The sequence below is a fragment of the Heloderma suspectum genome, chromosome 2, assembly GCF_057233095.1.
Source record: "Heloderma suspectum isolate Gila_16-S chromosome 2, 16-S_ref, whole genome shotgun sequence".
Taxonomy (NCBI): Eukaryota; Metazoa; Chordata; class Lepidosauria; order Squamata; family Helodermatidae; genus Heloderma; species Heloderma suspectum.
In genome coordinates, this window is record NC_139459.1 from 302,666,088 (window position 1) to 302,680,037 (window position 13,950).

The 13,950-nt window shown below is 43.4% G+C and overlaps 1 protein-coding gene across 1 annotated transcript; it reads left to right on the forward strand.

The window, feature by feature from the left end:
• Positions 1–7,096: 7,096 nt before the first annotated feature.
• DNAJB8 (DnaJ heat shock protein family (Hsp40) member B8) lies at positions 7,097–8,010 on the forward strand. The gene has a single exon (XM_084832479.1). The coding sequence runs from the start codon at positions 7,279–7,281 to the stop codon at positions 7,948–7,950; it is 672 nt and encodes a 223-aa protein (XP_084688605.1). The 5' UTR covers positions 7,097–7,278; the 3' UTR covers positions 7,951–8,010.
• The last annotated feature ends 5,940 nt before the right edge of the window (positions 8,011–13,950 follow it).

Here is a 13,950-nt window from a genome sequence, read left to right on the forward strand (position 1 = left end):
CTTGTCGCTAGATCAGTAGGAAAAACAGATGCAAGAAAACAATATCAAGAAAATCTTGCAATCCAAATGTTTCTAATGTTGAACAAGTTTAATGTTTCAAGCCGCAGGCTGTTCATCAGGGGTTCACCAAACTAAAAATATACAAACAATTTGAACAAAATCATAGTGTTTTTTTTTTTTAAAAGATCCATTCATTCCATACAATCAATTAGTATTATTCACAAAGTATAATGTATACAAAAAACTTGAAACCCATTGACATAATTCTAAAAATATTTCTATTCTGTAGATACTTACTAATTGCAGGGAATGCATAGGTCTTATATCACAGGAAGCTTTGATCAAATCATTTGTATGTGGTTTTTTTAAAAAAGAGGTTGTGCCAAGACCTGGATGTCTGTGGCTCAAAATGTGATGCAAAGAAGACTATAAGTACACAGAAATTGTATTAATTCAGCATAGAGGGTTGGATCCAGACTTACTCATACAGATTTCAGTGGGTCTCTTTTAAGTATGACCAAGTCTAGATCCAACCCAGTGACCTTTAAATCCCAGTGCATTTCAGGCACTACTGCCTTTCTTCAACAGAATATATGCTATGTGAAAAATTGGATCTTTCTAAGACAGTGGTGCCTTTCTGACTACCTTTTTCATGCAGCTATATTTGACTAACATATATTCCCCTGAAGAAGGACAGTAGAGACAACAGATCAGAGATTTTGATGGCTCCAATAGATCAATATCCTTTCTGCACTTTGGGCTGGGGACAATAATTTTTTAAGACTGCTGAAAGCGGTTTGGAAGAAACTCTACTTCCCATGGTGTATCACATATATTTCCTTTGTCTCATCGTCTCTGTTTTTGCAGGTTTTTATAAAAAAACACCCTGCAAAACCTGTTTACCCAAGGCAAAACCAGGGTAATGGATGGTACACATAATTGCTAGCAATATTTCTTTCAAAGCACCTTCAACTCTCTGAAAAAATTATCATCTCTCTCCAGCCTTATAGTCTCCTTTGCATCAGGTCTGAGTGACATCCCCTACCTCATGGCTCAAACTTGAAGTAGGCTGTAATGCTATACTCTTGTACCTGGGAGTAAGTCTCATTGAACTCAGTGGATCTCATTCCTGAGTAGACACATATAGGATTGTACAGTTAGGGCACAATCCTATGCAAGTTTAGACAGAGAAAAGGGTTACAACTTAAGACTTGCTACACAGTAGACTTGTATGACATTCATGGTCATATCTAGTTCAGGGGTGGACAGCTGTCAAATCTACTTTATTCCTTCCTAGAACCCCAAGATTCACCAGCCAAAACCAGGGGCAAAAGACATGCACCTAGAATTCAAGAACAGGGTGCCTCTCAGCACATTCTGAGCCTAGGGATTTGTTTTCAGTCCCAGAACAGAACTGAGCTCAAACTCCTTTCATATGAAAGTTCTGATTATCCCAAGTTTCTTTGAATTCATCAGCCTAATTTGGGTGGGACAAGTCATTGGGTGACCCCTTCCTTCCAAGGCAGCCCCACCAGTGTCCTGAAAATGTTGCACAGAGGGCTGGGAAACCCTACTCGATGGGGTAGGCTTTGGAGTGCCACTCACGGAAAGTGCTTCTCCCTGAATTTCAAGGATCCCCTTCCTTCTCCCCGCACCACAGCCCACCCCATTCAACAGAGTCCCCAGACCCTCTGTGTAGCATTCTGTGGGGGTCGGAAGGGCTGTAGTGGGGAGGGAAGAGCAGGGAAGTCTGTTTCCACCAACCCAGTTGCACGCCCCTAATCTGAATCCAACTTGGAATGTTGTTGCTATTGTTAAAACATAATTAAAAATTCAGATTTTTGTTTTTAATCTGGATTTTCTTGTTACCACTCTGAGTGCCATGTTTGGGTGGAAAGGTGGGATATAAATGAAACAAATGAACAAACACTTGGGAGTCAGAAACACTTGCTGATCTCCTGCAAATCACTCAGAAATCAACCAGCAGATCCCGATCTAATTTCTGCCTGCCCCTGATATAGTTTATTCCATTTTACTGCTGTGGCAGTTCCATATTCCCCCTCTCCCCAACATACAAACTCATGTTCTTTCCTCCTGTTTTGGCTTGTGGTTATATCACAGGCTTAAGAAGATCAACCAGGTCACGTCACTTACGTATTGTATGCAACCAGTAACAGAGCATATAAATCATCAGCAAGTCTCACTTCCCAACTGCAGACTTCAGCCCTTCCGTAGACAGAGCAGAATAATCAAACAAAGATCCCCTTTAGAAAAGCAGGAAAGAGATGGAGTGCAATATCCCCCCTAGGGTGGTGGTGGTGGCGGTAGTTGGGGAGAGTCATCTGGGCCAGAGGGTGGCGGAGAGAAGAATTTGATGACAGTTTGACTGGCAGAGTGAAGTGTGACCCTTGTTTGTTTGGATAGTCAAAGTACTTACAGCAAATGTCTCAAGCTCATGTTGTTTCAGATAAAAAGATCCAGGCCTTGTTGTGGGATTAATGGGCTGCTCATAAACCCTTCTCTGTGTGACCCTATCAGCACCCTGCCCCCTGCCCATTTTAAAAGAGGAGGAAAACAAATCACCAACTACAAAAAAAAAAAAAAAAGAGGTATGGGGATTCAAAGGAGTTTCATAGCCTGGTTAAAAAAAAAAGCATTCCCAGGTCAGATTAAAGGAGGTTGTAAAAATAACATACAAAAAACAGCAGAGTATGTGGCTAGAGGGGTCTTTGTTTTGGTGGAAGTTTGCTATTATTTTCAGCATTCATCAACTGCCCTTCCACTTAACCAAGTGCCCAGAAGGATGTACAGAGGATTTTAAAAACACCATGAAAACAGTAGGAATTGTCACAGTCTTGAAAAACAAAACACAAAACTCCCCAGAAAACCAATATCAGCAGCCAACTGAAGGCCAAACTAGATGTGGCATTGGCCAAAGTGTGATCTGTTCTTCTGGCATCTTTTTATTTTCCAAAAAGCAGCCACAGGGCTGCGAGGACAAAGAGATTTGGATTGGGGATGAGGTGCTGGGAGAGGTGGGGGGGGTGTTAACCCTTTCGCCTGTACTGGCATGAAGGGGGAACATACAGGGATATGTTTGCTTTCCTCTTCATGGATAGCAGCAGTTTCTGGCCATGGTGTAATGTCCACCGGAGAAACGGCATGTGGGGAATAGGTTAACCCCCCTCCACTAGCACCGTGGACCTAATCCCAGTGCTGAATTTTAGGAAAATACAGACAGAGACACGAAGCATCCTTAAAGGCCTGGCAGAACAGATGGTTTTCACAATTCCCTGTATTTATACCTACCGTCTCAAAGAACAGGGGTTTATGTCCAACAGTAAAGTTCTTCATCTTGGTAGGTGGGGACACACCAAAGCAAACAGGAGCATCTGCAGTTCAGAAGAGAAGCATTTTATGTCAAAAGTCACTGCCAGAGTGAACGTCTGGTCTCTGAGAGGATATGTGTGAATAGTAAGGATGGGACAAGCCATAACAGAGAGTGACCATGTGTCCTACTATGGGTTAGCAAAGTTCACTTTCATTTTAGTTTCATTTTAGTTATGTTTCACTTTGTTTATATGCTACTTTTTCACAGTAACATCGGGTGGCCCCGTGTCCTACTTTACAGAGGACAGCCCTCTGCTAGAAGGCATCCTCTATTTGAAGGGATGCCCAATCTAAGTCCAGCTTAAAGATAAAGAATCATAAGAGGAGAGAGCAGGAGCCTAGAAGTCGCCCATCCACCTGTTGACTGAGCAAGCACACAAGTCACCTTGTCACAGTCGTCCCCACTATGGTGAGATGCATTGTGTTTCTATTTCAGTGCTAGTAATTATTTCTAAAATGTACATCTATGTATATAAATTAGCATATGCAATTTTTATGCAGATCGGTGCCCTCTTTTTTAGTGATAGATTTCCTCTATTTTGGCCATGTATAAGTGGCCACCATAACTATCCCCCCCCGGCCTCACTGTTTTGTAAAGCACACAGATAACTTTGGTTATTGGGCAGTAAATAAATAAATAAATTTCCTTGGCAGATGTTCCCAGGAAGCCTCAGCTGTTAAGGAGGGCTCATACAGGTGTCAGCTTTGATGTGGCAGCTTGGATTTAAAATGTGCCAGTATATTCCTTGCCAAGGGGTGGATCCTACTGAATACATGACTGGGCCCAATGGGTGAGAAGGACCACAAGAACTTTGTCCCTCTGGCATTCTGGAGCAGAAAGCTCAATGAAGGGAGAGGTGGAGGTGGAGTGAAAGCTCCAAGGATAATAAGCACGATTAAGGTTAGTCTGTCTCATGATTGTTTCTTATTAAAAAGAGACTGCACTTATCTGTGCAGGATATGCTGTTCGGATGAGGGAATTAGCAGAACGACTGCCTCCATATCATCTAATTAGCAAAAATGTTGATAAGCAGATACAATCACATATGATTAGGATCCTTTTTAAAAGCCACTCCATTAATTAAATAGACAGAGAGGCTGCCTCCAACCCTCGCGTGCCACTGATTAGAATACAAATATTTACACTAATCTCACCTCCATCAGTCAGGGGACACTTTTGAGTATTTTCAGTGACATCTGATTACTATTGATTTTCATCCCCAATGTCAGGCCATTTTGTTAGTATCTGAAAGTGCTGCCTTCAGTTTCGGATGCTTTAAATCATGTTAAGGGTTTATCTTAATGACGCTGCTGATAACCACTGCTCAGGTCACTCGTACTTTCTCTTCAAAGAACACAGTCTGGGCTGGTTTTTATTGTTTGTACTTGAGATTTAAGATACGAAAAACATTTCTCATTTCAAAGCCTTGGTTTCTAGGGATGGGGCTGCCTTGCTAGTTTGTGTGTCTAGTTATTTCATGTGGGCATCTCTCTTATCCCGCTCTTGATTTCTTTTTGCCCCCTCCCCCCCCCCAACATGGGCTCCCTTTCTGCTTCATAAGCCATTTTAGCTTATAGCGGCTGCACTGAAATTGCTGATAATTTTCAAAGCCTGCTGTAGACTCTTGGAAGTGGACAGTGATCGGTCAGTCTCTGGTAAGAAGACACACATACTCCATTTCAGACAGATCAGTGAGCTAAACCCAAAAAAAGGAATCTAGTTAGTGAGCTAGGCTGTTGGGTAACCCAAACAGCAGGACTGAACTGGGCTTGGGGTGGGAATGCTGGGTGATGATCAGGGGTATAGTGGAGCCAGGGCTCGCAGGGATGCAACACCAGGGCTTTTTTTATTAGCAGGGATGCTGACATCATCAGCCACCCACCTCAGAATTCCCAGCTCCCTCTGAGCTTAGCTGGGATCATCACAGTAGCGCGGGGAAAATGGATTTCCCCAGCAACAATATCTTGCTCCCGATTGCAATGCAAAGTATTTTGGGGTGGCTTGATCTTGAATGGGCAAGTAAGACCCACAAGCTTTATGAATGACCTGCTCCTGGTGGAGATGAAAGCTGCTAAAACTAGTTTGTTGATATGGATCAACACAGCTGCCTGCAAGTTTGAACTCTTGGGGGACTTGGATATGGGGACTGTTATGACGAGCATCTTCACTTCAAACTTTAGCACTACTCTACTGGTGGTGGTGGTGGTGGTGATGTGCATCAAGTGCATATGAGCATCCCCTACGGCCTACATATGATGGTGGCACCATCCTGCACCACATGATTGTCTGTCCTTACCATCCACATCAATAGGCTGAAGTGAGAATGGAATGGCACAGGCCATGATCCCGCAGGAGTCTTGCACTGGGTGGAGGATGTATATGCCTTTGGATGCTGCCTTTTCGTAGCTTTCCATTTATTTATTTAATTTATATCTCACCTTTCTTCCAGCATGGAACTCAAGGTGGCTACATGCAGTTCCCAGGTGGTCTCCTGTCCAAGCACTGACCAGACCCAGACCTGCTTAGGTACAGCAAGGTGGCTGCCTCATGTGCTTTCAGGCCATGCTCTGGGACTCCTGCAGTTTCCAGCGTAAGTTCTGAACCAAGAGCATGAGATTGTCTCAGCATCGCCTTACTGAGACATGGCCCGCTCTTAAATGCTAGCACTGGGGGAATAGAATGACCATACATGAATAGCATTGCTCACAACTGGCACAACTCAGAATGATAATATCCCCTTAGAGTGGAGACCCACAGCGTATCACAGCCAGTGTAAACAGCTCCACTTGTCATCTGGAGGGCAGTTGGGAAAGGTTGCTCAGAGGTACAATATTCATGGAGAATAGGCCCATCAACAGCAAATTAATCCTCCATATTCAGTCATTGTATATCTCCGATGAACACCAAAGGCAGAGGGCAAGCACGGTGAGATGGTTCTTTACTGTGCCTTGCTTGTGAGCTTCCCAGGAGTGCCTGGCTGGCCCCTAGTAGAAACAGAATGCTTAGAATATGACAAGAGTAGTGATCAGGGACAAAACTCTTCTTCACCCCCACAAGTGCAACATTGTTTTTAATGCTTTCCCCCCACCACAAGTAATTTTAAAACTTTTACTCACTTTTTAAAAAAATGACCCCCAAACCATGGCAAATTCTACTAAGGTTAACATCCCTAACCCCCAAATTCCAGATGCTAGTACCCAAGGTCTGATTCTACCCTGCATGTAAGGAACCTTTTTACTCTTATCTTCTTTGTAAATTTTATTTTCTCTACTTCTAGTTTGATTCTCCCGCCCCCCAGTCTTACAGAGGACAGTGCATGCAATTCTAAAACAAAGGGGAGGGGGGAAATAGAAATGTGGCTGCACCCTGCAATGCAGCTATTCCCTTGGGAACAAGGCTATTGCCCGTTCATTATGTAGGGGTATGTGTCCATTTATTATGTGGATTGGGGCTAGCAAGGCCTAGATGTTTTCAGATGGTTTAATTGTCTGGAAAAGCCCTATGAGACAGATCCTTCTTCTGAAAAGTCCACAGTCTAAGTCACCGGCAACAAGTTTCATCATAGATATGAAATTTCAAGGGAGCTAATTTGCACAACACACTCACCAATAGGACTGCAGCATGCCTCAAATAGACTAAACATCTACCCCATGCTGATTGGTTGAGATGCTTCTGATCTCACAATGCAACTCATCAGCAAGTGCCTTGAAATCAAACAATATGAGCTAGCAGCTTTCTCTTTCCCTTTGGCACCAAAACCATTACCACTGGGCTGTTAGGAAAGAAGTGCCACAACCAAAACAACCAGATCCACTGGATCTGAACCACACAGGACCTTGTGAAAACCAACTAGATAGTCTCCAAATCCAGCTACCTTTTCCTTTGGGATGGTGAACTATTACGACGTCCTAGGACTGCATCAAAATGCCTCGCAAGAAGATATCAAGAAGGCCTACCATAAGCTGGCATTAAAGTGGCACCCTGACAAGAACCCTTACAACAAGGAAGAAGCAGAGAAGAAATTCAAAGCAGTGGCTGAGGCTTATGAAGTTCTGTCAGATCCTCAGAAACGTTGTCTTTATGACAGGCCTGTCAAAGAACCAAGGTACCGAGGGAGAGGAGCCTCTGGAGGTTACTCCCACAGCCCATTCGATTTTGACTTCGTATTCCGCAGTCCTGAGGAGATCTTCAGAGAGTTCTTTGGAGGAATGGACATCTTTGCCCATGACTCCTGGGACAACCAATTTGATGATGACAATAATGCAGGGGAAAACAGAAGTGGGCCCCTGGGTCTCTTTTCTGGACTTAGTGCCTTTACCAACTTTGGACTCAATTCGCTTGGGCCTGGTGTGCACACAATGTTCTCCTGCAGGTCTTTTGGTGACGACAGCAGTGGAGCACAGAACTTCCGATCAGTCGCAACTTCTACTGAAGTAATCAATGGACGACGAATCACCACACGAAAAATTGTCGAGAATGGTCAAGAAAGAATTGAAATTGAGGAGGACGGTCAGCTGAAGTCCATAAGAGTAAATGGAAGGGAACAGTTGAAATGCTAGCAACTCTCCTCATTTCCAAAAGCAATAGCCAACTGCTTGAACAATCTTAAATGGACTCTTGTTCCAACTAATAAACTCCTCATTGAGTTCCAGACATGTTTGGTAATGACTTCTTGGAATAATTTTGCATAATATCAAGGCACGTGGTATCTTTTGGGGTGTCTTTTGAATCCCCATATTGTACTGAGGATGTCAATGTGATGACACCAGGGCATATGGGCAATGAACTTACTCTTAAGGTAGTTATCCTCTAAACACAAACTGTGGAGTAGTCAAGCTTCAGTGGGATTTTAATAAGCATATTTCTGAATGAAATGTTTGAGAACTTCAGCCTGAAGGATTAAGTCAACTGTGACTTACACTGACAGTGTACAAATGAAAGCAACAGAACTCAAGTAAAATATATTATCATAAAGACACCTCTGAAAATGATAGCAGAAGCGGGTTTGCTGTAGATGCAGGACTAGAATCCAGACAAAATGAACACAGGTTTAGAACACTGTGTAAAAAGAGTTTGTGGCCTTAGTGATAGAACTGATGTGACTCTCTGCAACCTTAAGTCTTTTTTCAGACTAGAACTTCCCAAATTCATGGATGTATGTAACATTATTTTTGTTACAAACCAACCATGCACCTTTTCTGAGGATGCGCTCAGTACAGTACTCTTGGGTTGCATAAATCAGGGGTGGGCAGAGTTCAGTCTTGCAGGGTGCACTTTGTTTTTTTACTAGAACCCTGAGATCCACCAAGCAGAGCCAGGTGCAAAAGACATACTCATAGAATTAAAGAATTCTGAGCCCTGACATTTGTTTTGAATATCAGATTAGTATTGAGCTCACAGTCCGTTCCACACAAAAATCCACTCCTGATGACCCTCTCCCTGTTGTCTTAATTTCAGTAGTATAATCTGGAGCAGGGAGGAGAGAGAAGTATTTTGTTGTTGCCATTGTTGAGCAGTTGGGGGCCAGAAATCCCTGCTCATCTACTTCAGATCACCCAGAGATTTATCAGTAGATCTTCATCTACCTTCTGCTCATTTCTGTCATAAGTGTTTCTTTAAAAAAAAAAAAGTAACAGAGAATATTTTTAAATGAAGATGCAACATGAAATATGCCCCTTGAATCATGTGAGGGCATATAACAGCAAGAGGATATTATATAAAGTGAAAAGGATAGTTGGAAAAATTAGGAACAGCAAGTATAGGATGTGTTTGATGGGAAACAAGGAGTTTGTACTGGAAAACTAAAGGTTCTTAAATTCTGTGATGAGGCAGGACAATGGCACCATAAAAGTCTTGTCTGGAAGCACCCTCCAACTTTGTCCTGGATAAGGTCTCTGGGAGCAGATCAAGAGCTAAATGAAGCAATAATTATTTGTATTTTCTCCCTAGTCTTATCGTAAGCACAATCATCTATCTTTATCGTATAACATCCTTGTGCTTAGACTATGGTTGGACCAACCTAGTGACTTGCTGAAGATCACCCAATGAGTTTTATAAATTATCAGGAATATGGACCTGGACCTTTTACCTATCTACAGGCTTTAGTGTACCACAACTGAACATCATGCACTGATGTGCACATTGGGCACATTGTAGAATTATGAAATCCCATAAAAATATTTTTACATGGGGAGGAGGAGACTGTTCATAGATTTATACATGAGTTTGCTAGGGAAATCCAAGAAGACATAGCTCAGTGGGAGAGCCCATGCGTTGCATGTAGAAGGTCCCAGGTGCAATACCTGGCATCTCCAGTTAAAAGGATCTCAGACAACAGGGCTAAGGCAGACCTCTGCATGGCACTGCCTGTTGGAATAGGAAGTATTGGATGAGACAGACCAATGGCAGGTTCAGCACACGATGCAGAAGATATCTAGCTGCGCATCATGGATTTGTCTTTGGTTCTGGATATAGAGAGTTATTTGAGTTAAATCTTTCCTTGAAAAGTATAAGAGATTCTCCACTCCAAATCTTTAGGCCTATTAATGTTTGATGTTCAGTGGTGTAGGTAATCCTCTCATTGGGTGGGAGCCAGCCAGTGGGAGCATCCCCTGAGTGGAGTTCCACTCAGAACACTCCTTCCAGTGGAAAGGGGCAGTTCTAACACTACCTTCCAGAGGCTCCCCCAACCCTCCAGAGCAGATTGAGGGGGGGGGGATAGGGAACTGCAGGAAGAGATTTATGATGGATACAACCCAGTGTCTTTCCATCGCAAGAATCTGAGTCCTGTTTCATTTTCCAGATTTGGTAAAAGGAGAACAGAGAGGTTGTGTTTCATAATGCCCGGTCAAACTGAAGAAGAATGTCATAACACAGAATTCCATCACAGTCTCCAGAATTTAGACTGCTATAAGCTAGGATATTGGCCGAGTCTGAAGAAAGCTATAGCATTTTTTTTTTAAGCAAAGAAACAAGATATAAATTGGAAGAAAAATGGCATTCCCCAGTTAATCAAAAAGAAATCATTGTCTTGGCTTATCAGAATGAAAAGTGCAGAAACAGTAAAACAATACCTTTATTAGGACCAAGCAAAGTTCACAATGCAGTGTGGAAGATTTCAAGTTATGCAGAACTGTTTCTTGGGCTGATTTTATTTTATTTTATTATTTATTGCATTTATATCGCACCCTTCCTCCAAGGAGCTCAAAGTGGCATACATGAGTGTTGCCCCCTCCTCATGATGAGCTCCTGAATTTTCTGACAATGGTCTTTACATCAACAATAAGAAGAGTTATTTGGGGAAATCCGCCATTTGTAGTGAATTGAATACTGGTGGTGAATAGCAGGTTTTATAAGGCTGCTTCAAGATCAGGACACTGGAAACCCAGACACATCCATGATGATGATATTGACCAGGCTGAATATTCAAGCCGTGACAGGCAGTTGCCATGGCTTATTGTGTTGTGCGAACCTGGTAAGGGTGGTTTATGCAATGGTTAAACAATCCTTGCATAACCTTTAAACAGTCTGTGGGTTTGTTTAGACTTCACATAAACCACCCTCTCTGGGTTTGCATGACACAATAAGTCATGGTGACCATCTGCCGCAGCTTGAATATTCAAAAGTGCAGCTGGCGCACACTGCAACCTACCATGGTTTAAATAAGTCATGGTGGGCTATGGCGATTGTGTGAATCAGTCCAATGAGTCGGATCCAGACTTACGCTCAGAGTAGACCCATGGAAATCAATGGGACAAGTTATTTGTGACAAACATAAATCCTATTGATTTTAATGGGTCTACTCTAAGCATAACTAAGTCTGGATGCAACCCAATGACTGCAACTACTACTTTAAAAGATTTAGTTAGCGTTATGTATTTGGGGGGTGGGGGTACTGTGCTTTAGTTATTGTTTTGAACCTTGGCAGCTCCTGTAGAATTGGGAGTAGCAGCAGTGGGTGGAGCTTCTGCTAGGTTCTGCAGTTCTGTGTGTGATGAATACAAGACAGTTGTATCTGAGGCCTGCTGAGTCTTACAGTCATTCCCTCTACCTATACAACAGTTTGTGGCTTAGCACAGCACCAACCCCGTAAGAAGCAGCATCAGTACTCAGGATTATCAGGTTCTTTTCATCATAAGGCACAAGCACAGAATTTGAACTCAGCAAGTGTTTGACAGTCTGGAAAGTGTCCTCATGCTGGCTGGCCAACTTCCATGGAACTCCTTTTCCCAGCAAGTGATGCAGTGGCTCAGCAATGGTAGCCTTTTGTGGAAGAAGCACAGGGTAGAAACAGAGAAGTCCCAAGGAGGCTTGAAGTTCCTGCTTTGTTCGTGGAGCAGGCGCATCGTGGACAGCACGTACTTTCTCGTCAGCGGGGTGAATGCCAGAAGCGTCAACACAGCAGCCCAAAAATGCTGCGCTGGAGGTTCTAGTTTCACATTTCTCCTTTTTCACATCAATGCTGGATGTGTCAAAATGATGGAGGACTTCTCAAAGTTGTTCAGCAAGCTCTTCCTCTGTTGATCCTATCATCAAAATACGGCACAACACCTGGAATCCCAGAAAGTGGGGTTCCCATGAATTGTTGGAACAGTCCAGAGGCCACAGAAATTCCAAATTGCAGAGGCTTTAATCAGAATGCCCCTCGATGGGTGATTATTGTTTGGGCATCTGCTGTAGCATCATCCATGACCAACTGTCAATATGTTGTGGCCAGATCAAGTTTTGCAAAGACCTTCCCTCCACCAAGAACAGCGAGGAGTTGATGGACAGCAGGCACTGGGTATGGGTGCTGCTTAAGCGCCTTATTTTCAGTGCACTTGGAATCCCCACACAGTCTCACCTTCCCATTAGGCTTTAACACCAGTGCAATGGGCATAGCCCACTGGGTCTGTGTAACTGGCTGTAGCACACCTTGCTTGATGAGATGCTCAAGCTCTTCTTCCATTTTTCCCCGCAATGCAAAAGGCACATTCCTGGCTTTCATGCAAATGGGTGCAAGAGAGGGATCCAGAGGGAGTGGCACTGGCTTCCCTTTGTATTCTCCCAACTCTTCAGAAATTACCCTTGGAAATTTATTAACAATTGCTGCAAGCCGACCTCTAGTAAGGGCGTGAATTCCTTGAATGCTAATCCCTTTTGATGAGAACCAGTTTTTCCCCAAGAGGTTTTTCCTCTGCCCCTCCACAATTATAAATGGAAACTTCCCTTGGAAAGAGCCATACTGTACATCTACAGTACAGCATCCAACGATATTGACCTTCTTTGCATTGTAATCCCACAGAATGCATGATGGACTTGGCAACTTTGGAGCAAGGGTGCCCCCCCCCCCAATGTGCTTAAAGGTGTCTCTGTTAATTATGAATACCCCAGGCCCAGAATCCGCTTCCATTTTGCACTTCCGGACATTGATTGATACTGTTGCATACAGCACAGAATGATGAGGTTCCTTGCCACAGACCTTCTGAATGTGATATAGCTCTTGAGTTTCATCACCCTGTGGATAATCAACCCCATGAGACGCTAGGTGGAGTGACTCTTTGTTATAGTTCCTTGGCCTTGCGCTGACAGATTTAGAATGGCAAACTCACTCAAGGTGACCCTTCTTCTTGCAAAACCTGCACTCAGCATCCTTGAATCTGCACAGAGCCTGAGCAGGAATAGGTGAGCCAGGGCCTAGCTGCAGATTTTATGGAGGATGCATTTCTTGTGGTTTGTTGACCTTGCTGCCCAGAGTTCTCAGCCTGCTTGCTCCGGATGGCATTTATATCATCTGCATCTCTCTTGAGTTCTGGGAAATATAGTGATACAGTCTCACTAGCTAATGCCTTTTCTTGAGACATGCAAAATGTCAAGTTTGGCTTGGACAGGAGGCGTCGTTGTAGTGCTTCATCACAAACCCCACAGACAAGGCGATCCCTCAACACATCCTCTAGAAAATCCCCAAAGTTGCAGCGTTGAGAAAGATGACGCAGTTCTGCAATATAAGTGGCAATGCCCTCTCCAGGTTGCGGCATTCGTTTGTGAAATTTAAATCTCTGCACAATAACTGAAGGACTTGGTGAGAAAAGTATCTTCAATAATCCTAAAATTTCATCAAATGTCTTAGTTTTGGAGCACTGAGGGATCTTATTATGGCAAATGTCTGTGGTCCACAAACAGTTAAGAGCCCAGCTCACTTTTGTTCTGCATTAGCTATCTTATTTGCTTCTAGACAGAATGAAAGCTGTTCTGCATAAGAATCCCAGGAAGCAGGTTGACAAACATCAAACTCTTCGATATATCCAAAACCAGCCATTTTGCTTTTATTTCTCTTTAAACACACACACACACACACACACACACACACGTTGCTCAAGTTCTTAAGTGGCCCTAGCTGATTGATTACCAGTTAGCTGTTTTCATTGGATTCACGGTCCTTGCTGCCTGTATAGCTCTCAGTATCCCATCCTCATCACCACAAACTGGTGATGTTGGGGCATGTGCCAATCAGCTGGGCAGCAGGGGTGTGCAATGAGATCGCAGCATGCCAGGGAGCCTCCCTATGGTTACATGCTTAG

What these genes read in the sequence shown, in the direction of transcription:
- DNAJB8 (XM_084832479.1), top strand. Translation starts at nt 7,279, where the DNA reads ATGGTGAACTATTACGACGTCCTAGGACTGCATCAAAATGCCTCGCAA.